This window comes from Tachypleus tridentatus, chromosome 1 (genome assembly GCF_004210375.1).
Source record: "Tachypleus tridentatus isolate NWPU-2018 chromosome 1, ASM421037v1, whole genome shotgun sequence".
Classification (NCBI taxonomy): Eukaryota; Metazoa; Arthropoda; class Merostomata; order Xiphosura; family Limulidae; genus Tachypleus; species Tachypleus tridentatus.
In genome coordinates this window covers 79910346-79938291 of record NC_134825.1, presented here as the reverse complement: position 1 = coordinate 79938291, position 27946 = coordinate 79910346, and the positions used below count along the sequence as shown (strand labels likewise).

Here is a 27946-nt window from a genome sequence, read left to right as displayed (position 1 = left end):
CACACCTCCTGTAAAGTAAAGAAAGTAAAATCAAGACATGAGTAACGGATCCAAATTGCTAGTAATACACCTCCTGTGTCCTGTGAGTGCTGCACACTTTGATTCTCCGGGTTTAACGGAAATATTAAAATGTTTATGGATAACACTAGTAACGGTGGCCATAGTTCTTTTGAATTTCTTAATGATTAGTGTCCTGCACAGCCGGAATCATGTGCGATACCTACGCCAACAACCCAGGATGTTCATGACCTCCTTGGCATGCACAGACCTTGCGGTTGGTCTTTTTGTGACTCCCTTGAGTATATACCCTGCTTTGTACCGCTGTTGGCCCTTTGGAGAATTTGTGTGTGCCGTAGAGGCTTTGCTTATCTCGGCTTTGTTTCACGAGTCAACGTTGTCCCTTGTCTGTATAGCCATAGACCGATACATCTGTATAGTTTTACCGTTACGCTATAATTCTGTGATGACTAAAAGGGTAAGTTTTCTAACAATCTTTACTTGTAACTATTATACTTTTAAATATATGTAAATAAATAAATATTTATGAAAGAACATCTAACAAGTCAAAGTTTCATGAAATAATCCTTTCGTTTTCGGTAACCTCGAACGTGAACACAGATGATTGAAATATTATGATTTTTAATTTTTTTTAAGGTTTTACATTTTTTCGGAACTCAGATACGACATAACTGACCATGAATTAAATACAATAATAGTTATTTTAAAACTGCATTCGTTTGTTGTTTTATTATGAAAGATGTCTATCTTACCTCCGATTTATGCTAGGTATATAAGAGATTAAATCTTCAGAAAGGATGTTAATCATTCACACTAATTATTTTGAAAAAAAAACGTTCAAAATGAATTTCAATAATATGTTTTCAAGTTGGATTAATTGATACATTTCTAAACGTTAGTTTTATAACACCAGATTAAGCTTTCCACTAGTTGGACTTACTGTGAGTGTTATTTCCTGGACCATCAAATTATTTTAATCGTCCATAGCGAAATCCATATACGATAAGAAAAACAAAGGTAATCCAAGAAATTGTGACCATCGTGATCTAGTGCAGCCCAGTGTTAGAGTATCAGGCTTTGGAGCTGAGGTTCCGCGTTTTACAACCTTTTAAACTGAAAAATATAGAACAAAGAAAATGGTGTTCCGCAGTTTTATGTCATGGGTGTGTTATAAGAGTGACTTTTAAATCCTACTTCAGAAAAGACTTACTCAAGAGTTAGTGATATGTGGTGTTGATTAGCTGCCTTCCCTGTAATGTATCACTTCAAAGTCAGGGGCGACTGGGACGGGTAGCTCTGATGTAGCTTTGTGCAAACATCCAACAAACAAAGAAGCCACTGTATGCGAAATTAAACATATTGATATCCATTCGATGATCATACTGTACCGTAAAGATGGTCTTATATGATAGCAAGTCTAATAGAACGATCAATATACTTGAAAATATAGCTTATTCAAGATGAAAAAAGTTTGAGAAAAAATAAAGGTTAAATATTAATTTCGATCAACGAAACAAAGTGAAGATGATATACTGCATAGAACATATCAACATTTTAAACATGTGAACTAAGTAAAATTTCCATTTTATTTCTTGTTACTTGAGGATGAAGTAAAAGTACACGGTTATATAATTTCTCCCTTGAACCTTTCTAAACATGTGTGTTAACGAATATATTATTTGAGTGAAATATTTATTTAAAGTTTTAAACATTTAACAGTTTTTACATAAATGAATTAATCACGGTTTAATCATAGATTATATGAATTTGGTTTATGTTTTACTAGCGCTTATTGGTTTACGTCTCATAATTTCGAGTTACGAATATATATAAGTTGTACACCATATACTTAATGAAAAACATATCCACGTTGACAAACCAAACGATGTATTTTCTATATTTATCCGGTTTCAAAGATTCAAGTAATTTTTATCTACAAATATAGCACCGTTTCCCATGAAACGCTCTCTCTAATATCATATCGTAACCAATGGGGAGTCCAAGAACGTGATCGCCATGTGTACGTGAGCTAATAATTTCTTTGTTTTTTACTATAGCGAAGAATGCGGTGTCATGTATTGGTGCTTAAAGAACATTTATTATATTTAAAGAATATTATTAAATGAATCACGAAATTAACATTTTAAGTACAATTCTCTAGCAACTAAAAGTATGTATGAAATATTTATTATGGGTATTCATAAATATAAACCATAGAAAAATCTTCTTTCATTTAGCCACGCCTTTACCAAGCATATATACTAGCTTGTCCGTTTTGTGTATTCAGCTTTTAATGTGTTATTCATTTTTACTTTTCTTGCCAAGATAATAAGTGTCTGAGGGATTAGCTCACATACGATACACAACCTGATCATTTTCGTATATAGCTTACACACAGTAAACTATCATCTGGTAGCTGTGATTTATGGAATAAGGGCTCTTGAAAACACTGCACATGATAGTAAGGTACATGTTTATATAATCATGTTGCAGAAGTAAGGTATGTTTTAAAAGGTTTGTTTGTTTGCTTTTTTGGAATTTCGCGCAAAGCTACACGAGGGCTATCTGCGCTAGCCGTCCCTAATTTAGCAGTGTAAAACTAGAGGGAAGGTAGCTAGTCACCACCACCCACCGCCAACTCTTGCGTTACTCTTTTACCGACGAATAGTGGGATTGACCGTCACATTATAACGCCCCCACGGCTGAAAGGGCGCGTATGTTTGGTACGATGGGGATTCGAACCCGTCACCCTCAGATTACGAGTCTCACGCCTTAACCCATCTGGCCATGCCGGGCCGTTTCTCAGTAATACCAGAATTATTGCACATGGAGTTGTTCATCAGTACTAAAACCTCTGGTTCTTCTGTGGTTCTTCTATATAAAAATTATAGTTTAAGAAGCAAATCGAAATTACGTTCAAACTTAACATTGCATGAATCTGAAAGTTATTATAGTAATAATGTCTTATATAGCTTCTCACGTTTTCTACAGAAAGTTATACTCAAAGTGGTATTAAGACGTAAACGGTCTCGTCATTTAGAACACTAACACTTTGAAACTTTGATTAAAGTGTGCACACATTCGGCTCTCAACAGAGAAACTTCTAGCTGATATTTAAAATGTGATTAAAGTAAATATATAAAATAATACCATTCATATAAAGAATGTAGAATAGAAGACTGATTACAGATTTTCGTGAAATTCTAGCGTAAGAGAAAATAGCAGAAATTGTATTATAAATTTTAACTCTAACAGACACTAAAGAAACTAGAAATTCATGTGTGGACTAACAATATAGCAGGTATTGTACTGGAGACGTCAATTTTTATGTAAAACCAAACATTGTGTTCATATCTAAATCGAAAAAAACTGAGGTTAAATCAATGTTAAAGTTACACGTAATAGCTACTAATGATTCTAGTTAAATGACTAACAGCTTGGCAATTCTTTCAAAAGAATTTTTGAGATCTTGAGAATTATGTCGCTCATTTCAGATAGAAATAATAAACTCATACATATTACGGGATTAAGTGTTGAAATAAATTTTATTAATAATTAAAATGAATTATATATTCCAAATTATGTTTTAAATGTGTATGTGTGTTTTTTTCTTATAGCAAAGCCACATTGGGCTATCTGCTAAGCCTGCCGAGGGGAATCGAACCCCTCATTTTAGCGTTGTAAATCCGTAGACTTACTGCTTTGCTAGCTGAGAGCACGTTTTCGATATAGATATCAGGTTCGCTTCTTCTATGGCCAACTTCCTTCTTTATGTCCATAAAACAAGAACAAAATGGTTGAGGAATGTCAGTATTATAATACACTATGTAACACAAATTTTGTTCCCAGATAATATGTGTTATTTCTCAATTGCTTATGTTGTAAAAGTACAGCAAATGGTCATTATTCCCTTCAAACTTCGCTTTTGTGACTTGGATAATGAAATTTAGAAATTAACCTATTTTCTATGTAAAAACGAGCAAATTTGCACATATTCATTTACGTAAAGTCGTAATCAAACAACATATGAATCAAAATTTACATGTATTTATACTAAAGTTATACAAAAATGTTTAGAAGTGAGTAGTTTTCCGAGATTTGAGACTGTAATATAAATCATTTTTAAGTATCAGTCCCCAAATATACTCTTCCATCATGTTTTCGTAATACGCCCCTTGGTAGCGGCGTCCAAAGTCTACTATATCTTAGTAGAAGCGCTCGCCTTGCCCCTCTGAGTATGCTCCCATGTTTTCCTTGAATTTATCAATATGAGCATCAAGGATATGAACTTTAGGGACATCCTGCAACCCATTTTGCCATATTTCTTCACCAGAGCCTCAACTAGTTCCACATAATTTTCGGCCTTGTGATTGCCTAAGAAGCCCCGCAGCACTGCGAGAAAGCTGTCCCAAGATTTTTTTACTTCCTACTGAGTTTCTTGGGGAATTCTATGCTCTCCAGGATCTTTATTTGTCGTCCAATGAAGACACTCTTTTTGACCTTTGTCTCAGACAGCTTAGTGAAGAAGTCTCGAAGGTATTTGAAGGTTGCAGACTCCTTATCAAGAGGTCCGGATACATAATAGGAGACGCATTCTTGTCAGCCCGACGTTTGGAAAGGTCCACCATGCAGAAGTAACAGTTGCTTAAGTAGTCAGTTGGTTCACGCCAAATTCTGGGAATAGCAAACTTCATGGCTCTCTTTTCCCCTCTGTACCATCCTGCAAAAGAGCAAAATAAAATTGTTATTATGAAAAATAAATTTATTTCATCCGCAACTAATGTGTAAGAGGTTCGTGCAAAATATTTTACATGTAATATTTTTTCTATTATATTGGAAATTAAAAAAAAATATATTTAAATTTTAAAAGGTCTAAAATTTGTATAATATAAAATCTTACTATTCAAGCAAGCAAAAATTGTCCGTTTTACCTTCTAGAAGTTTTTTTAGCAGTGCTCGCAGGTCATATGAGGCGCCCAGGGTTTGTCTTGATTCCCGACAGGCATGCCGAAATTTGACATGTTCACCTCACACATTTTAGCAGATGCTGTCACAGAGTACTTTTTCGCTCTTTTCTTGATAAATTGGCCACATACATAGCAGAATACGTCTGGAGAATGCTTGCAGGTTCTTGATGCCATCTGTGATATAATAAGATAGTTCTATGTGTTCACTTAGGCAGCCAGAACTAAATTGAAGTGGTGAGTGGTGAGCCCCTGTATATATATATTACTAAGGAAAGTTCTAGAAAATTCTCGTAAGTTCCTCAACATTCTAGAAAGTTCTTAAAAATTCTTGTAAGTTCGAGAAAATTCTATATCAGCTACTCAGCACTGAATCTGCCTTGGAATGTTCTGGAAAATGGGTAAGTTTGAAAATTTCATTACCCATGTCACAAAAGCAAATTTTGAAGAGAAAAGTAGGTCTTTTCCATTTTCTTTAGGATAGGAAGTTCGGAAATAACACTTTCTGCCCAGGAATAAAAAAAAATAAAAATTTTGTTACATATTGTTATCGTAGCTATGGTGATGTAGATGGTATTTACTGTCGTTCAGTATCTTGAACTTGTTCATCATTTCTAGAAGTACATGAATAGTAAATATAACAGTAATCTATTCACTGTAACCCATCAGTAAGATCTTAAACTTGCTTTATACATTATGTCATCATTATGATAGTAGCTTTCAGTGTGAAACAACAACAAGAAAACTGACAGGTATTTCGGTTTGAATTTCCGGGGGAAATAACCGGGGGTGCTCAGAAAGATGGACTTTCTCTTCGCCCCACACGTGATATTAGTATACTGAAGCAGCTATCCGATGAGAAGCGAAAAAAAACAAAAACGTGACGGACGAGATCATCCATAAATATGGTGCAAACCCTGAGCAGGCAAAGAAGACGAATGACCGACAAACTGACACCAGACACCCGTAGGTTATATGCAAATCCCACAAAATCAACTGCCGACACATGAGTTAGGGTTCATCAGGCCGGCCGGGATCTATAGATCCAATGCCGGAATTTAGATGTGGGAGCTTTCAATGTGAAGTTTACCATAAAAAAATATATTGGCTTGGACTTTAACATACGAAACTATACATCGAGTTTGTTCAAGAAAAATTTAATCAAAGTGTTTTGATTCATTATGGATGTAAAATTGCGAGCTCCTTTAAATTTTTGCTTTGAGAATTTGATAATAACAAGATATTTTTATGAATAAACTATATTCCCATTTATTTTGTAAATTATAACAAAAGAACTTTCATAAAAAAAAAACTACCGGTCAATGAAGTTTCTAAATGCTCACTGTTGATTTTCCTGTATGATAAATATCGTTTTTAGTTTAAAATCAGCCGCGTATCTCTGTCATAGAGTCTACTAACCCATATGTTTCTAAACCAGAATGTTCTTTGTAGTATTGTTTTAAAATATAAAGGCAGAATTCTTCCACTTAAAACATCTAATGTCTACTTTGAATTTATTTATGGCGGATAAGGTTATATTGAGTCTACTACGAAATGTATAAGTTAACATGCAAAAGTAAAGACACTGAGTATTCTTAGGTGAGTGTGACCTAGTGGTCCATACATATCCTTTTAAGATGTTAACTAAAGCCAATGGTGAAAAAAGCCTTGGTTTAAAAAGAAGTTTGCTGATTCAAAAAGTCGAATCCACAGCCATAATTTATTCAAGTTAGTTCAACATTTAAGTTGTTGGTCATTGTGCTATAATCCAATTTAGCATCTATCTATCTATCTATCTATCTCTATATCATTTCAAATTTATATTTTGAAAACATATACTATATACTTTTAACGGTCCACAATCTTTTATACAAAGATTTGATGGCCTGTGGAATAAAATACGTCGAAAACAACTACACTGAAGATTGCAATCTAACAGGAAATCTTCTTACGGTTTGTAGAGCATTGTTATGAAACGCAACAGAAACAATACAGTATTATTAAATTAGTGAATTTTTCAGGTTCACATGACTCGTAAATTGAACATCAGTAAAATAAGTCACATTAAATTAGAAATGTGTAAATTCAGAGTTACTGTTTTCAAAACTTATTAGTATAGAACTACTTACATTAAGCCATTTCTCCTTTGCATGTAGACATGAGGCACGATGGAATTCAGTAAATTGTCTTTCAAGAACTTTAAAATTCAAATAAGGAATCCGCAAAATAATATTTCCGTTGCGTTAGTTCACTTTAAACATGTAGTTTGGTCCATGTCTGACATACCTAATTAGAAAAAGAAATAACTACATATTATGAAAGCGAAATTTAACTTTAGGTAGCATCAGTTTGTTTGATTCTAATTTGTATGTCCGGGACTAAACGATGATATTGTTCCTAACACAATATCATTTAACAATAAACACGGTCAATACAGTTAACGTTACTAAGAGGTGAAGACGTTTTCCACAGCTGTAATATGTTCATACTCAAAGAAATGTGCATTGCATTCAAAAGACGTAACTTTTCCTCAACCTCTTCAATCACTGTATCTACATTTATATTCTTGATTAATAAAACATTACTGGAAACAAATATTTTAAATCATTCCTTCCTCCAAGCATTAATAACTTATTTCTTCATTTAGTAATCGTACTAGATGAAGCTATATACGACGTGTGATATGTGCATTAAAAGGGTCTTATTCGTAGCGTTATGAAATATTATTAGCACATTCTGTAGTTTGGAGAGTGTGTGGTTTCAAAAGGTGATTCATCTTCACATTAATCATAAACCGGAAACCAAGTATTTGTTTTTGCAAATTTAAAATTATCCCCACTTTTGACATACCTTTTCTGTAGTATAAGCAAGTGGAATGAAATTGTAGGAACCGGCAAAGTAACAAGTTTTGTTTTTGCTTCTGGAAGAAGAAATCGTTTAACAATAAAAAAAAGTAGTTACATGTACGTTGCAAACGAAAATATGCAAAAGCCATATGGTCTTAGTATATTTTTCTCAAGTGCACACAGGTACCTAATGGTGAGAGGAGTGAAAGAGATTTACTATGGTAACAAGATAATTTGTAATGTTTTTCTTGTATATAATTTTCTTGAATGCAAATGATTATTCAATATAATGCTATTACGTATATCTGTAAGACAAACTCGAATGCAGACCTGAATGTCATTCTATCAAAAACAATTCGTTTTGTGAAGCAATACATTTGAATACGACAAGTTGTTTTTGTAGTTATTGTTTATTTATTTTAGAGTTTCCTATAAATGTTTCCGCCCGCTATTACAGCGGTAAGTCGACGACCTTACAACGCTAAAATCAGGGGTTCGATTTCCTTCGGTGGGCTCAGCAGATAGCCCGATGTGGCTTTGCTATATGAAAAACACACACCTTATAAATATTATTAAAAGGCTATATGTGTTAGATCTCCTCAGTTTCAAACTGATAGACCAAAGGGAAGTTAACTAATTAGCAGCATAACAGTCAAATGCTGGGCTACTTTAACAGGGAATGGGACATGACCATAACTCGTATAACGTATTTACAGCCTGAAAGTGCAAAACAAGACTTTAAAGAAATAGGATGCGAACCATGGACATTCAGATTTACAGTGTGACATCACTGACCCCTCTTCAAATGAAATTTACCTTACAAAACAAAACAACAAAACAAATTAACTTGATTCCTTGTATTAATTTCTTTTGATCTTGTGGGTGGATAACGAAAAATATTTCTTAATCTTCTTCAACCTTTAATAACGAGGGTGATAAATTTTGTTAAGGAAAAAGAAGGTAATAAAATATACAAACACATGTGAACATCTGTCTCACTTACATGAAGGTGCGTCTTCGTGTCTTGTTTTATGTTCTTCTTCTTGCTCATATAAATAATCATTTGCAAGAAAAACTAAACTTTAGTACCGCTCGCTTTATTGCACTTTTAGCAATGACATTTTCAGAAAGGCACGAGAAACTGTCAGTGGTATTCAAATAAAAGACGAAACGTTTTATGTGATATAATATTGCTCTTCTGTTATGCTCTCCTTGATTTTTGAAAGCCAAACTTAGACGTTTTTATTCAGTTGATTTAGGATCGCGAAAAAATGAAAAGGTTTATTGGAAATAAAAAAAGTAAAAACCATGTAAACTAAACAAAACTAACTATGTTGAGATTTAATATCACGTATATACAGATAGTTTCTTATGGTTTATGGGAGAAATATACAAATCCAATCACATTACCACTAGCCATCTCCATGGTCTTTAAATACAAAGGCTAAAATCCTTGATTGGTGTTGAATTCAGTTAAAGTGTGGTGATTTGCAAGTACAGTGGTACCTCGGTTCTCGAACTTAATCCGTTCCAGAAGGCTGTTCGAAAACCAAATCAATTTTTCTCATAAGAAATACTGTAAATTAAATTTATCCGTTACAGACCTTCAAAAATTACGCATTATGAAGCAAGTTAAGTAAAAATATTGCTTATTTATACCTGTATAATAATACTTACAGGCATAAAGTCAACCACAAAAACTATAAACACAATAAAAAAACAATAAATGAAAATTAAACTGCACTTTACCTGTGCTGAGGAACACCACTCTCATACTTTGCTATGAGATCTTTATTCACCTCTATTGTGGCTCTAACAACTTTTCTTTTTGATTTGCTGCTTTCATTATCCTTCTTTAACCCCAGTGGTGGCTTATTTAATCAGAATATTTAGAAAACAACAATAACAAAACCAAAAAGAAAAACGAAAACGTTCACAGCAGATTTTAGCGGGGGTGTGGACTGAGCGACAGTTGCGGGTAAAATCTTTTGGGCAAGCTTGGCGTGGGCCGAAAATGGTCGAAGGGTCGTTCGGGTCAGCAGTTGAGATATTTCGGGGTTTCGGGCTACGACAGCTTGGTTTGGGAACCGAGTTTATGTTCGACAACCGAGACATTTTTTTTCTCAGACAGTATGTTCGAAAATCGAATTGTTCGAGAAGGGAATCGTTCGAGAACCGAGGTACAACTGTATAGTGGGTTGTTTGTTTTGAATTTAGCGCAAAGCTACTCGAGGGCTATCTGCGCTAGTCGTCCCTAATTTAGCAGTGTAAGACCAGAGGGAAGGCAGCTAGTCATCACCACTCACCGCCAACTCTTGGGCTACTCTTTTACCAACGAAAAGTGGGATTGACCGTCACATTATAATGCTCCCACGGCTGAAAGGGCGGGCATGTTTGGTGCAACCGGGATTCGAATTTGCGCCCCTCGGATTATGAATTGAACACCTTAACAGGCTTGGCCATGCCGGGCCGTTCTGTATAATGGACGACTGAAACTTACTGTTTTGGGAGGGATATATATCGACGTGAAATTGTCTTATTATGTGACTATAAAACAATGCAAGGAATAAATTTGAATGTTTCACTCAAAAGGACATCTGTAGTATTGAATATCACCGGTAAAACAAGAGATGGCAGATTCCTGCAATAACCAAGCAGGTTACTCCAAAGAACGGCTAACTATCACACAATAGAGATAGTGAAGAAAATTGATAAGGTTCTTTGAGCTGTGGATAATATAATTTACATGAACTTAGGCCTATAAAAGAAACACCAAGATAATGTTTTCTTGTCTTCCCAGAACGTGTAGTCAAACATAAAACTTTCGAAAGCTGTACGAGCTTCGTTTGCCGTTTTAATGCATTTTCGGTAGTGACGTATTTAGAAGACCATGTGAATACTGTCCGTGGTATTACCGCAGGAGACAGAATATTTTATGTAAGATTTTACAATTCTATGAAGCTTTTTTTACATACTTGTTGATTCCAATTGTGAAAACATCAACAACGTGACAAATATACGTATGTTGTCACATTAGGAAAATTTCAAGTCTACTTACGTGTCTACAAAAGTTTGGAAAATTTCTTGTCCTCCTATGAAATAATACAACACGTCAAAAATTGTAAAGTTTATGTTATCAAATGTTTATAATTAGAACCATGACATGTTATATCATTCGGTAGTGTCACAAGAAGCTGTAAGACCTGAACGCTTATCCTTGTAGCATCATTATCATAGATCGGGAACTTATCTGTGTATTTTGCTATATTGGAAAACATTACTGGTTTTAATTGTATTTTGTTAATTTTAAACATTTGCTTGTACTTATTTCTGTGGGTATTTCTTTATTTATTTTCAGGTTTGTATTACAATGATTTCCGTTTCCTGGATTCTATCAACGTCAGTCTACTGCGTGATGATTTATCCATCTGGAGAATTCATATTTGACCCCCAGGGGATCTTAGTGTGCGAGCCAAACTACACCAATACAAACATTATTATCCTGGCTACAGTGCTTTTCTACTTTCCTCCCATGGTAGTCATACTGTATTGTTATTACAATATTTTTTCTGTAGCTCAAAAACAACTCAGATCTATACAAGCAGCACCCTGTTCCGTCTATAACGAACTTAACAGGTGTTCAACTGTTCAGAGGGTAAGTTTTCAGTTATTAAAAAGACAACTAAAAGGTGAGTCTGGCCCTAATAATATCTTGTAATATATATATATATATATAAAGCAGAAATATTCGTCTATTTGGTATCACAAGCCAATGTGAGGAATTAACAAAACCATTTTCAATGAAACGTGGTAAAAGAAATTGGACAGACTCCTAAATACGAATCTAAATGGATAACCGATCAAACGAACTTTCAGGTTTCGCAGGTATTTGAATTTTACTGCTTTGACGATGCGAATGAGGGTGAACTCGTCGTCAATGTTGGTAAAAAAACTTGTGAGGCCTACACAAGTGAAACTATCATTTATGTCACGCACAGCACGTAAGTAAGCCTTTTACACGGTTCGTATTCTACCGTTCAACTGAAAGTAAATATTACAAAAAATCTAAATATTGACTTTTGTGTGTCATGTAGTATGTTGAATGCCGCATTAGTTCAAATTAGATGCTTGTGATATCCAAATACAAAGTATTTGCGCGGTAAACTTTCTTTTCGTGCTAGATTCTAATTGGTAACGTTAGACATTAGTGAGCTTGTAAAATCATATTTTGTAGAATCAAATACAGTTTAGTTACAAGCGTGATAAATTATAGTGAAATTCTGTGGTATTGATATAGTATTTTGTGATTTTTGTTATTTCAAAATGTATATATGAAACCGAAAAAAATCTTTTGTTTTATTTCCTCCAACTGCGAAATTCGATAAGGCTTAGTAACTTATCGTCAAGCAACAACCAAGTGCAAGATTCGTAACTAAATTAGATAATTGTTTTCTACTTCTTTATTTACTGTTCTATGTATTAAGATAAATAACAAAAATTTAATAACTTATTTGTAAATAGTAATAATATAGAAGTATTAAGTTTATTTTCTGACAAAAAGACGTTTGATAATTATCTGAAGGTTACAAGGATTTCGCATGTTAAATTTCAAAATTTTCTGATGCATAAAAAATATTTTCAATTGTTTGTTTTGGAATTTCGCACAAAGCTACTCGAGGGCTATCTGCGCTAGCCGTCCCTAATTTAGGAGTGTAATACAAGATGGAAGGCAGCTAGTCCTCATCACCAACCGCCAGTTCTGGGACTACTCTTTTACCAACGCTTGACCGTCATATTATAACGCCCCCACGGCTGAAAGGGCGAGCATGTTTGGCGCGACGGGGATGCGAACCCGCGACCCTCAGATTACGAGTCGCATGCCTTAACACGTTTGGCCATGCCGGGCCAATATTTTCCATCTTAAAATCAAAACTACTTTCCATGTGGGTCAGATAACATTCAAAAAGAAAAAATTGCAAGAGAAAAGATTTTATTTTAAAAAATCTTAAAACTTAAAAAAAGAACTGGTATTTTGCGTACAAAAAACTTGTAACGTTTTTGATAATCTGCAAAACGTAGAAACACTTACTGTATTAAAAGCTATAGTATGAAAACCATGACAAGCACAACATGATTATGAAGTCAGTCCCTGATACCGAATCCGTAGAGAGAAAACTGAAAGAACCTTCACAGAGAGCAAACCTTAAAGGCCCAATATGCGGTTGTGTATGGTTAAATAAGAATTGAGTAAAACACCACAACTCCATATATCTTGTTGAATTTTACCATTTTCAATGATATATATAAATGGTTTTATATATATCAATACGTATCAAATCGGTGAAATTTAAATTCCTGCGTACTCTTGTTGGGTATACAAACACATAAAATTAAACTAAGATGTGCATAGGAGTGATCATTAGTACGTTTATTCTTCTTTAATAAATTTATGAGGTTTACATCAAAGGATTTTTCCACTCATTTTTCTACTAATGGGCCAATACACTGAGAAAAAAATCATAGAGCATTTTCATATATGATTTTACTCATTTTACTAAAGAGCTAATACACTAAGATCAAATAAAATATCATACAAGATTTTTATATATGATTTCACGCTAATCGATAATCTTTTACTCAAAATGCTGTTTGATTTTTACGTCAGTAAAGTAAAAATACGGTGAAGAAACTAATGGTATGAATGTGTCTAGCATGTAGTTTGAAAGTAGTTTTAAGTTTAACCAAAAGAAACAGGAGATGGATCTGTCTTTTCTTTTTATTTGAAGAGGTAGCTTATAACATTCATTCCGTTATTTTTACACCTAAAGACACTACGCTCTTATATTTATCTGCGGGTTTTAGCCTTGAAAAGAAAGAGCTATGTTTAGAAACAACGCTAGTGTAGGTAATATATTAAGTGATAAAATGGGTAATTTGTCTTAACAGTGTAAACTAACCAGACAACCAACAAGAATGAGAAACGCTCATTCTGTACGAAATTTTGCTTTTTTCCTAGAATACCAAACATGAATATACGGTATATATTGATATTATTTACTTTCGACCTAAACTTTACCTAGGTTCGTGATTTAGTTAGGAAAAAAAAAGGTATAATAGAGGATTTTACAAACAAGAATTATGTCTACTTGGAAACTTATTAATTGTATATAGACCTTCACTGGTATATTTCATTTTCTTATAAATTAATCTCTCAATGAATTTCTCATTAAAATACTGTTAATATGCATATTTAACACACATATACGAGATATTTTACAAGATTAAAAAGATATGTCCGCGGACTTATACTGTTAGAAAGCGGGTTTCGATATGCGGGACATTCAGAGGTACAACTACCTAAAAACATACTTACCTTTGTGTACGATGAGTACACTTCAATCCAGCAACAGTCACCACCATATATCTTTACTGCGAATATATTTGTTGTAAAATGGTGCCCATATTGTTAGTATAGTATGATATATATAATTCAACAAGACACGTCCAATGCAAGTGTTGGAAAAACACTACCACTGACAGAACCACTTTGATCGAGGACACCTTAGATTGATGGCCTGTCTTAGATTCCCCGTTAAGATTTCTGATTGAAGTTTCGATGTACGAGGAAAGGGAAAAAGTAAAAAACTGGATGTTATGGAATTGAATTAATTCTGTTAAGAAACTTGGGCAATTTAAAACTGTAACTGTTTACATATTGTGGAACATAGTGAACCCTCAATAAAGATACAATTATGCTAATTTTGCGTTTCATTTAACTTTCCATGTGGTGGTATTTACGTGATGATTGTTTGTTTGTTTTGTTTTTTTGAATTTCACACAAAGCTACTCGAGAGCTATCTGTGCTAGCCGTCCCTAATTTTGCAGTGTAAGACTAGAGGGAAGGCAGCTAGTCATCACCACCCACCGCCAACTCTTGGGCTACTCTTTTACCAACGAATAGTGGGATTGACCGCACATTTTAACGCCCCCACGGCTGAAAGGGCGAGCATGTTTGGCGCGACGGGGATGCGAACCCGCGACCCTCAGATTACGAGTCGCACGCCTTAACACGCTTGGCCATGCCGGACCATTTTTACGTGATGAAATAGATAAAACGAAATGACGTCATTTCAGGCTCTTAACGTCAGACTTGTGAGAGAAAGTGCGCATGTTCGTTGTCCAAACATGTTACACATGATGTTAAACGCTTGTGAACATTTTGAATATTTGTAGTTAGTCATTAATTTGGTAATAATAATAACGAAAGGTTTGTTATGTTACTAATAATTTAGTTTTCTTTTATTAGAGGATTCGCTATTACCCGCCTCAAGTATAATCAAATATATTTGTTGCTATTATCAAATAGAAATATTGGCGTGGTTGTGTTTTATACTTGTGATACATATCGATATATAAGCTCAAATACCAACAATACAAACGTATAATAAGCACTAATTTACAACGTTAATATGTGTCACCATAATGTATAAAATGTTCGCGATAATTTAACGTGTCATGGACATTTCAGTAACCGCTGTTTGTAATACGGAGTTATCTCGTATCACATCCACATTTAACTGAAAACATGACTACGTAAAAAAAAAAAAACATAGCAAGTGGTTTATGAAAGGACGAGTAGTGATGATAATAAACGAAGTACAATATTGAGAAGTGCATTAACCAATCTGAATGCTTTATTTCATGTAATTCATTCTCACGGCCTTATGCAATTTTGCGTTTTAACTTATAAAATATGTGCTTCATGCGAAAATTCTTATAATGCATGTTGCACTGTCACGTTATTCATCACTATTGAATAAAACAAACCCAGCCTTTTATGTTTCCTTCATTTGGTTATCTAATCCTGGTGATAATTCTAATTTGTCTTTATTACCCATTGTAAAAAAGTGTCTCAATACATTTCTTCAAGTTTGTATAACATAAATAATTCCTAAAGGAAGGCAGCGAAAATGCAGTGTTAGAGTAGCACATTCAGTTACAGTATCGTACACTGTAGTTTTAGTAAATAGTTGGCAAAAGATTCTAGTTATAGATATTTTTCTAAAATACACAGTTTCATACAAACAAAAAACTTTTGAATAAAATTCCTTTGTTATTTACATTCTAGGCAGGTAAAAAATCCTCAAAAAGTTTACTTTATAGCCTTGTTCTTTACATGTACACAAGTGTTGCACATCAAATAAACTGCCTTATAAGATCCGTTATAACACTAGCTATATTTCCAGTGCTTAAAATCATGCAGGTGTTGAAAAGTGGAATAACACAATATTTGAAGAGTACTTTTCATCTCGAAGAGCTATTAATAAGAATAATAAAGGGGCACTATGTTTCTTCAGGTGAGAGAATATGGTTGCAATGCATCAATATTTTATTTTTGCCTTGAATGAATGAATGTTTAGACACACAAGAAGGCATCCATTGTTTTAATACCTCATACGTGGCTTTCCGTTATTGGTCAGTTGAAGTGGACAGAAAAGATTAGACTTAAAGCTGTTTCCAGAACTTATGAAGATCTGTAAGCATCTCTTAATATACAATGAAAACGGATAACCAAACTGCTACTTTCGAGAAGCTGGTGGAGCTTATACTGAAGAGATTGTATCGAAAGAGGTGTCTTATTTTTGTGAGTGATATTTTGATTTTAGATTAAATGTTTTATGCTGCTTCTGATAACCTGAAAGAGGTTATTTCAATTACTAAAGATGTGGGCTTGATACTGAAACTAATGAAAGGTACATTGATGTGCGTGGAAATGGGATTGTTCAGTCATATTGTACGCAGAAACAATGTTCAATGATATTGTAGAAGTCTAAATGGCCAAAGGTTAGACCCAACCAAGCAAAAAGTATGCAGCTATTTAGATTTTGTATAATACTGTTGATTGTTTGTTTCCAGATTCTCAAAAATGACTCCAATACTCTATACAGTAACTAAAACTGCTATGAACCTTAAATGGACAAATTATTGTGAGTAGGCATTACATTCTCCAATGAATGTTTTACGTTGTTCAATTCTATCCTAGGCTATTCATTTTCCTTGGATACTGATGTCAGTGATAGTGGGATTAGAACTGTATAGTTTCAAGCATGGATGAGGGGATGAAGCACAGAATTACACATGTAAGTCTTACAATACCAGCTTCCAACTTTAATCCTGTATGACAAATAACGGGCTTCCTCACTTTTAGCATTTTTAAGCCTTATTTTTACTACTTGTTTGGTTAGATGTTTATTGTTTACATAAATCATGCATCGTTCAAATGGTTGAACTAGAATACATCATTCAGGTCAGCAGCCTAGAAATACCTGCATATTATCGTGACAAACACTAATAGTATGTATCTCCACGAAGTTCTCAGATTCTGGGTGTCCTGCAATAACCAAAGCCAATGAAACAACAGGGATAATGGTGTTTCTAATCAGAAATTTTGGGAAGTAACCGAGCAACAAAGTGAAGCATAATGTTATGTACTGCCAAACACAATACTGGCATACATTACATCTGAAAAATTACGTCATCAGGCACGAGTTCAGGATGACATTTTGAGGTGAGTGATTAGCTATAAAAATGTGGTATCCGGCCTGTGATGCTACTAATGGTCTCCAGAGTACTAAACTAAACAATACTTTAGCCTTTACATAATACATGAACTGGAAGATCGCTAAATACAACCTACACTGCTATAGATATGTGGACGCGGTTTTTTTTTTTTGTTTATTTGGCTGCACTTACATTAATATTTTAATATATTATGTACACACTGTATCATATACCTTGCCAAAGTCAATTGAAGTTTGTCCATTGGCTGATACTTCCATGCAGTCTGTTGTTGAGATACTAAGTGAAATGTGACTAAAATAATTTGTAGACTATGGAGAGATTTACAGAAATCAAAGAATAAAACTTAAAAAAACAACAACAGTTGTTTATATTGTAAGTAAATCATGATGAAAATGAACATTTCACTGTATTACCGTCAATCTAATGATTGGCAAAACAAACTTGAGAAAAGTAAGAACACAATTTATCAAGCAAATAAATTACTTAATTTCAATATTGGGATGTTTATTTTATCATGCTCTCATGGATGCATAGTTCCTTGAGAGGCCCCGGCATGGCCAGGCGGTTAGGGCGCTCCACTCGTAATCCGAGAGTCGCGGATTCGAATCACCGTCACACAAAAAATGCCCTTTCAGCCATGAGGGCGTTATAATGTGATGGTCAATCTCACTATTCGTTGGTAAAGAAGTAACCCAAGAGTTATCGGTGAGTGGCGATGACTAGCTATCTTCCCTCTAGTCTTACACTGCTTAATTAGGGACGACTGGCGCAGATATCCCCGTGTTGCTTTAGACTGAATTAAAACAAACAAACAAACAAACAAATCCTTCAGAGAAAAGATGCACTATCAAATTAAACAAGTTATAGAAAATATACTTAATCTTTCTTACACACATAAATAAAGCACTTCAGATTTGAAATTTATTCAATACAAGTCTTATTATTCAAATTTATATACTATTTTTATCACAATATGAAATTGGTCTTAGCATCTACTGAATAAAATCATTAGTATTTGCGAGTGGTATGAACTTTAGAGTAATGAGGCACTCATAGCCCTTTGAAGAAAATTCACAAGTATCTTTATACAAAATAGCGCTAGTGTAAAATTCCGGTTTGAAGAACCGTTTACGTTTATGAACAACTTTCTCTACAATTTCAATAACATATCTTCAGTACTAGACGAGCATTTTAGTTCCCGCTTTAAAGTTTTATTGGCCAACATTTTTTAATTCAAAGTAAATAGTCATTGTTATGATATAACATATGGCTGTGTTCCAATGCATTACAATTGGCCAATATTTATTGGATTGCTCCTATAAACTAAAACACGTTTTGAAAATGCCTGTGACTGCTACATGCTATGACAAACTATAATCACTTGTTTGTTGACCGCTATTTATAGTGGATTTTACATCTGAAATAAAATGATGAAATTTCTTTATTTCTGAAATATATATAATTCCAGAGTTACATATATTCTAGAACATGTTATTTCAAACTATGCTCCGCGGAACCCTTGTGGTCCTCCATAGTTATCTGGGGCTCCGCGAGGAAATTTTAGAATGTTAATATTTTTTTCCTAAAACTGTAAAATTGAATTAGAATACGCTGTACAAAAAAGTAAAATATATCTTTAATATAGCACGTTTATCATGTATTGGGCTTTTTAATATTTTATTCTGCCTAACCCCAGACGATTTTATTTAGCTTAGGGGAAGTTCTCGCGGTGAAAGATTTAATACAATCTAAATTAACTTCGACAGTGGCATCAATGGTTGCTTGCTAGTAGACATGGCACCATCTCAAGATCGCATGCGTCATTGGAGATGCAAGATAGCCTAGTAATTTTCGTAGAAACATCGGTAAACCCTGGGTAGTGATGTCAACTGTCTTTTAAAAGCCACATCTGGATTAACAGCTAAATCTCGAACGAAAAAAAAAAGAAACATGACGTCATAGCTGAAACTTATCCTAACTTGAAACATTGTGATGCAATTAGATGCCGTATCAATTATTTCAATTTCAAAGTATATTTTTATAAATTATAATTATATTTATGACAATTATAATTGGTAATTGTTAGGTTAGGTAAGATTCGTTGTAGTTTAATTAGATAAACTTGGTACCAACAGGCGAAGCAATATTTAAACTGATCGATTTATTTATGGAAGAACATGAGATCCAATAGCAGCTTTGCTGAAGTATTTGAACTGATGGGGCTTCAACTATGATTGGAAAATTTTCAGGCGCTGTGGTACGCATAAAAAAGAAAAACTCAGGCATCGAGAGTATCTACTGATGTCTTCATCATTATGCACTTGCAATGAAAGAAATGCCAGAAGAGTTAAAAGAGGTATTGGGTGATGTCATAAAAATAGTTTATTTTATAAAATCAAGACCACTCGATGCGAGGATCTTCATTTTACTCTGTGAGGATATAGGAAGTTTGCATAAAAATTTGCTGCTTCATTCTGAAGTCCGATGGCTTTCTCGGGGTAAAGTGCTTGCTCGGTTTTACAAACTGCGTGAGGAGTTAGGTTTCTTTTTATCTAAATGCTATTTTGAACTTGCATACAAATTTAGGGACAAATGCTGGATACAGAAAGTGGCTTATCTTTCGGACGTATTTGCCTATCTAAATGAAGTGAATGCTACAATGTAAGGTAGCACGTACTTTAAAGAGTAAAATGGAAGCGCTTCAACGTAAGGTAAAACTTTGGGGTGAATCTAAACTTATGGAAGAACTTGATTGCTTCGAAAATCTGAGTGGTGTTTTACTTATGAATGAAATTTCCTTAAGATGAAACAGTGTCAGTCTTGCAGCACATATCTGATTTGTGTACAACTACTATGGAGTACTTCCTTTCTCATTTAGGAAAAAATCACTATGGATTCAAAACCCCTTTGTTGACTCTGCAAATATCAACGATTTGCCTTTGATAGAAAAAGAACAGCTTATAGAAAATTCAACTTATTACAACCTAAAAACAAATATTCAGCAGGAAGAAATTACACAATTTTGGATTCAAATGGCCACGGAATATCCTGAAATAACTAACAGAGCATTGAGCATTTAGATGCATTTTTCTAACAACATATTTTTGATCTTTGTAAGCAAACATTTTCACTGTATACAGCTACAAAGACCAAATTTAGAAATAGGCTTGAAGATGATTTTCGCTTACAGGTAACAACCATAACTCCAAATATTGAATTATTTCGTAAACAAAAGCAAGCCCATCCGAGCCACTAATAAATAAATAAGTAAACTGTACTTTTACTGATATAAATTTTGCAAGCAGAAGTAAAATTTTTCTTTAAATATTGATATTTTTAATAAATTTGTATTCTAAAAGCTTGAAGTAAACTTTATCTGGTGCTAGTGACCAACTGTTTTTATTTTTATTTTTTTATTAAGGCTCACGAATGTTTTTTCTTTCTGCTGTGAAGCTCCTCAGGTCTGAAAAGTTTGGGAACCCCTGCCCTAGAACCCTTAGAGCATTTATACATGTAGATGACATTCAATTGGTTTGGTTTAGGTTTACCTACTCTGTCTTCAAGCACAAAATAGTTCCTTACTCTGACGATAGGTCTAAGGATGGATATGAGCTCTAATTCTGTGTAAACGTTATAAAATAAAGTTTTTAATTTACCTCTAAAGCCTTTTTACTGTGAGTGGTAGTGTAATGCGAATGGTACGTTATTTGTGTATTATGTACCTTTTCTTTAGGGGTAGAAACATTCTTGCTGTACTTGTTGGTTATACTAGTTATTGTTTTCGTTGAAAGATCATTCTGACTTAAGTAATACTTAATATTATTTCTTTCTTTTTTTAAATAAATTTGTATTACTGGTAACTTTATAAGCTTTGTATACCAAAATTGATGGAGAAACTTTCAGCCATGATATAAAAGACTGTTTAGTGTAAATATTAATTGATTTATTTTGAGACTGAATATTTTTCGGTTTAGTTTTGTTTGTAACAAAAGAGTTAGAAGTAATTGTTTTGAAGTAAATGTTATTACAAGTTAAATTTCGTAACTCGCAAAGATTCGCACATTGTGTTCATAACTTATTGATGTAGAGATTGTTGATCGTCACATGAAATTTATTAACATCGAGAATATATATAGCGACCAGACGGTTTAGTAATTAACATATAAATAATATGAAATAAGCAGGAAGTAGCAGAAGTTTATTTGTTTTTTAATTTCGCGCAAAGCTACACGAGGGCTATCTGCGCTAGCCGTCCCTCATTTAATAGTGTAAGACTAGAGGGAAGGGAGCTAGTCACCACCACCCACCGCCAACTCTTGGGCTACTCTTTTACAAACGAATAGTGGGATTGACCGCACATTTTAACGCCCCACGGCTGAAAGGGCGAGCATGTTTGGTGTGACGGGGATTCGAACCAGCAACCTTCAGATTACGAGTCAAGTGCCTTAACCACCTGGCCATGCCGGGCCCTAGCAACATAAAAAAAACAAACAAAGTATGGCCATGTAATAAAGACGTCTAGATACAGCAAGGTCTAACGGTTGATATATATAGTAGAATAAAAATAACAGTATCAAAAGAGATATTAAGAGTAATATATTTCGTCAAAGATATTTCTAAAGTAATTGTATCTGCTTGTGTGAACTTTGACAAAAGATAGACGATTGTTTAGAAGTAAGCCTATATGCGAAAAGTGGACTTTATTGAAAATACGCCTAAATACGAAAAAGGAGCAGAATAATTTAAAAGTATATGATACAGTTGTGATAACTTTACGAAATATTAGTAAACTATTCTTAAATAGCTTGGCAATAGTGATAATTATAAATGTTTAGCTGAAATTCTAAAGCAATTGAATAGACCAAAATGAACTTTTGACAAGAAGATAACGATATAGTGTTTATGATACGACTATAATGTTTTATAGTATAAAAAAAATTGTTGTAGATACTTTTAACTGGTTTCGAATTTATGTATGTATCTATCTATTTATAAATATATATATTCGGAACTATATAATTTTGAAACCAAATGAAGTGAGTGCTGTTCATTTTTCCTCAAATTTATCGCCAAGAAGTCACAGACACTTACTATAGAAGAATCGTTAGCCCAACAACAACACACAGTATATAATTATATGTAATATATATATATATATATATATATCAGAAGGGCCCTAACGCTTTTTAATACATAAATAAACAACTTGGAAATATTAAACTCGCCATGAACAAAGGAATATACTCTTATCTGTCATTTTTTGACACCTTGGTCATCAGAATGAATGGAAAGTTTGAAACTGGAATTTATCATAATTCTATGCTTTCAGGTTTATATTTTAGCGACAATAATTTAACATCAAAGAAATTATGGCAAATCTGTTTAGCAGTATAATTACAAGTAAATTACTTAAGGGACTTTCTCATGAAATAGTTGTTACTTCTAGAAATTGTTTTAATTGAAAATGTTATAAAAAAACACTTTCCTTCTGAGGTATAACTCCTGGATTTAAAATTGGTTCATATCAATGTCTCAACAAAAATAATGTCGTCATGGGTGGAACATTCTAAAATATATTTATCCTATTGTAGTTGAATTGTTTTACACTTAATATAACTGGATTCATTTAAATCAAAGAGAAATTAAACTTACATTAGTCCCACCGGTTCTCAAATTTGTAGAACGTTCGCATGCGTAAGAATCAACAATGTACTAGATGTGTATGTAATACAAATGACTGACGATATTCTCGCAGGATTTGGTGAATGTTCTAAAGTCTCGCGTGTTGATATATGTATAAACCAACGCTGCGAGAGTAAAAGAATATTATTATACTATGTATGAAAAACTTCTAGAAGGTAAGACGGACAATTTTTGCTTGCTTACATAGTAAGATTTTATATTATACAAATTTTAGACCCTTTTAAAATTTAAATATTTTTAATTTCCATTATAATAGAAAAAATATCACATATAAAATATTTTGCATGAACCTCTTACACATTAGTTGTGGATGAAATAAATTTATTTTTCATAATAACAATTTCATTTTGCTTTTTTGCAAGATGGTACTGGGGTAAAAGGTAAAAGTTTGCTATTCCAAGAATTTAGCGTGAACCAACTGAGCACTCAAGTAATTACTACTTCTGCATGGTGGATCCTTCCAAACGTCAGGCTAGCAAGAATGCATCTGCTATCGTGTATCCGGACCTTCAAACATCCATCGCCTCAGTGCCACACTGCCCTGAACTTCCTGTACCCACTTAACCAGAGAGAAAGCAGCCATCCTCAGAAGAAAGCAGCAAATCAGAAGAGGAGTTAGACGTTGAAGATCCAGATCACAATTTCAGAGGTGCAGCTGGTGAGAGAAATCCATATTACCTCAACCAAAGAGACCTCAATGACTTGATCAGAGATCTTGGTCTAACAAAGTCGAATGCCGAGCTTTTGACATTTAGGCTCAAGGAGTGGGATTTGTTAAATAAAAGTGTGCAAGTTACGAGTCAAAGGAAGCGTCACCAACATTTTTTGAGATTCTTCAGTTCTCAAGATAGGCTCTGCTTCTGCCACAATGTATCCAGTCTGTGCGAGGCAGTTGGAATTGACTGTAACCCGAATGAGTGGCGCCTCTTCATTGATAGCTCATTCAGAAGCTTCAAAGCTGTGCTGCTCCATAACGGGAATAAGTATCCGTCTCTTCCCCTGGCTAATTCGGTGCACCTCAAATAATCATACAACAGCATCAAAACCTTGATAGAAGCCTTGGGTTATGATGAGTATGGCTAGAAGGTTATCGGAGACTTTAAAATGGTGGCATTCCTGACGGGTCTCCAAGAAGGCTTTATCGAGTTTCCCTGTTATATTTGCCTTTGGGAAAGCAGGGACACAGCAGCGCACTACAACAGCAAGCACTGGCCACAACGGGCCGAGTTCTCTTTGGGGAGGCACAATGTCAAGTGTGAGCCACTAGTGGACCTCCAAAAGGTGTTGTTCTCACCATTGCACATAAAATTGGGTCTTGTGAAACAATATGTTACAGCTCTTGATAAGGAATTTGCGGCCTTCAAGTACCTTTCGACACTTCTTCCCTTAGCTGTGTGAGACAAAGGTCAAAACTGGTGTCTTCGTTGGACCACAGATAAAGACGAACCTGAAGTGCACAGAATTCCCCCAAAAGCTCAGTAGGAAGGAAAAAAAGCTTGGGTCAGTTTTGTCGCAGTGCTGCAGGGCTTCTTGGGCAATCACAAGGCCGAAAATTATGTAGAACTGGTTGAAGTTCTGGTGAAGAAATATGGCAAAATGGGCTGCAGGATGTCCCTGAAAGTCCATATCCTTGACGCTCATATTGATAAATTCAAGAAGAACATGGAAGCATACTCAGAGGAGCAAGGCGAGCGCTTCTACCAAGATATATTGGACTTTGGATGCCGCTACCAATGAGCGTATAACGAAAACATGATGGAAGACTATATTTGGGGGCTGATACGTGAAAGTGATTTGCATTACAGTCGCATATCTCGAAAAACTACTCACTTTTAAACATTTTGTTCATTTTTTGTATAACTTTAGTATAAATACATGTAAATCTTGATTCATATGTTGTTTTATTCAGACTTTACGTAAATGAAAATGTGAAAATTTGTCCGTTTTGACATATAAAATAGATTAATTTATAAATTTCATTATCCAGGTTACAAAAGCAAAGTTTGAAGGGAATAATGATCATTTTTTGTACTTTTACAACATAAGCAATTAAGAAATAACACATACTATCCAAGAACAAAATTTGTGTTACATGGTATTATTAAACAGCTGTAATCAGTGTGCTATAGGGCTAAGAAGCTATAATTGCGATCAGCATCTATTAATTGAAAAACTACAGAATTAGACCAGAAACGTTTATACATTTCAAACATTTCAAACTGTTTAACTTCAGTGAATAACTTCGGACATTAGCATTTCTACGACGGCCTGGCATGGCCTAGCGCGTAAGGCGTGCGACTCGTAATCCGAGGATCGCGGGTTCGCGCCCGCGTCGCGCTAAACATGCTCGCCCTCCCAGCCGTGGGGGTATATAATGTGACGTTCAATCCCACTATTCGTTGGTAAAAAAGTAGCCCAAGAGTTGGCGGTGGGTGGTGATGACTACCTGCCTTCCCTCTAGTCTTACACTGCTAAATTAGGGACGGCTAGTACAGATAGCCCTCGAGTAGCTTTGTGCGAAATTCAAAAACAAACAAACAAAATCTTCTTCGGTGAGCAATGAACTTGTAAGCGTTGTGAGGCCAATCAAACGTATCTTGCTCAAGCGAGGTATAACATTTCACCTCGGAATTAATTTGCTCGTCGTGGACTTGGAGCATCGATAAAATATTCAGTTCTAGAGCGGATATGAAACGCAGTATAATTTTTAAAACTCTTGTACATTAACCATCATTTGTAATAATTATTAGCAATAACCGTTATTATAACTGTATTGTTTTTTTCTTTGTTCATTAAAATATATTTGTGTTGATAAATAACATAAGATTAATACATATTAATATTTAATTAACTACTGAATTCAAATTCCCGGTTATTTGAAGTTGTATTACGTCAACATGCGTAACATAATAAATTGGAAATTCGTCCGAAATAAATCATAATACGTGACACCTAATGCTAACTTTTCATTTAGTTATAAAAATTTTGTATTATGTATGTGAACACATATACGTTGATATATCTTTCCACGTTTGCGTGTGTTTATATATAATATATATATAAGAGAGAGAAAGAAAATGACATATTTATATTCTTTTAAAATTCCATTTTAAAAATTATGTTGAGCAGTATTAGTTTTAGAGATGAAATAATCCCCTCACAAGATGTTATCAGCGCTCCTCTTAAAAAATTATGCATTGCGAGACACTTTTGGTTAATTATAACCAGCAATATTTGCAAATCATTAACACCTTGAAGTTCAACAGTGTGTAATATTAAATATGATGTTAAAATGTCAAAAGAAGTTCTTCTTCTCGTCGATCTTAAAGTATGAGATTAGCTCAAATTGTTTTTAATTTCGTCTCAAAATCATGTTATGATGGTATGATCTGATTTAATTCATTTTTATTAACTTGTTATTTTAACCCTTTTTTTTAAATTTCGTCATTATATTATTATTATCTATGACTTTTTATCTAATTCTTTGAAACAGTAAATATTTTTGAAATAGATGTTTTAAGTGAGAAGTAGGAAATTTAAGATACTTTATTCATTATTGGTCATTACTTAAGGTAATATTTAATAAAATTGACATTCTGTCATCTAGTAGCAGAGAAGTAAAATTGGAGCTCAGTTTTAATTATTTGCTCTTTTCTCTTTTTAAGTTGCAAGCAAAGGAGAAACTTAAACAGTATCGTACTGCAGTTACGCTTGGAGCTATTGCCCTTGGATTCTTGCTAGCTGTTACCCCGTGGACTTTAACAACGCTGGTGTCCTCGTGCTTGAAAGAACAGTTTCCTAACACAGTCGAGTTCACTGTGACATGGATTGCTGTTAGCAACAGCTTCTGGAATCCTATAATTTATGGAATGTTAAACAAATCCTTTAGATCTATAGCCCTTAAAATCATTCGGCGTGCTTTCTGTTGCAAGAAAGTTAATTCTCGTGTTTTAAAGCTACATAACGTGAATATTGAAACATGTTAACTTTCCATTTGAGAGACGTTTTCAGTATAGATGTCACAATGGCTGTCACTAGTTTAATAACAGCCTAAATATGGAATTTTAATTGATTTTGTAATTAATATTGTTGATATTGTTATTCATGTCATATGATCATATAAGATTGTAAAAATCAAACAAATAAGCAGAGGTTAAGTGTTCTATGAATATATCAATCTATGTATTTGACCTTAGTAATACAGCTGTTGATTAGAATATCAAACAGATAAAATATATATGTCAGCGTAAGAAAAATAATTCAAATAAAGATATTCCTGGGCTTATTTATTTTCACCAGAAAAGTTAAACGTTTCAGGAACATAGTTCATTTTGTTCAACATATAGTGTTTAATCAACAAATCATATCTGACTCTTTCTAATTAAAAGCTTTTCTCAAGAACACCTAGAACAATTCAAAGAGAAACGTTGAAACTAGGAAACTAAGTGTATTAATATAAAAATTATTAACTTTCTTAATAGCTATTTTTGTGGAAACACTAAATATAATGAAATAGGTTTAATTCCTCAGCAATTTTTAAATCACGAATGACATTCAATCCAAAAAACAATGTTAATGAGAGTTTAAACTGCATTTCTCCACCTTCACGATACTGGACTTGCTGTTTGAAATCGTTTGATAACGTAGTTATCTTGGATTTTGTTTTTAAGTTTAAAAACTGTTAGCGTAAATAAAATAGAAGAGTTATAAAGTGTTTTTGAGACAACAAAGAAAAGTATCTATAAAGATGGTTTACTAAAAGTTAAGTACCTGTGCGACGATCCAGCAACAGAAATTAAACATGCCATTTACTTGACATGCTCATTTCTTCTC

General features: G+C 33.9%; 1 protein-coding gene across 1 annotated transcript; it reads left to right on the top strand.

Moving 5' to 3' along the window:
• Position 1: 1 nt before the first annotated feature.
• On the top strand, positions 2-27872 carry LOC143253155 (beta-2 adrenergic receptor-like). The gene is made up of 3 exons (XM_076506519.1): positions 2-475; positions 11187-11483; positions 26779-27872. Exons 1-3 carry the CDS (start codon positions 38-40, stop codon positions 27097-27099), a joined length of 1056 nt encoding a protein of 351 aa, XP_076362634.1. The 5' UTR covers positions 2-37; the 3' UTR covers positions 27100-27872.
• Positions 27873-27946: the final 74 nt, after the last annotated feature.

Coding starts and splice junctions, on each gene's coding strand:
- LOC143253155 (XM_076506519.1), top strand. CDS start 38: ATGAGTAACGGATCCAAATTGCTAGTAATACACCTCCTGTGTCCTGTG. Junction 476..11,186: donor ATTCTGTGATGACTAAAAGG/GTAAGTTTTCTA, acceptor ATTTATTTTCAG/GTTTGTATTACAATGATTTC. Junction 11,484..26,778: donor GGTGTTCAACTGTTCAGAGG/GTAAGTTTTCAG, acceptor TCTCTTTTTAAG/TTGCAAGCAAAGGAGAAACT.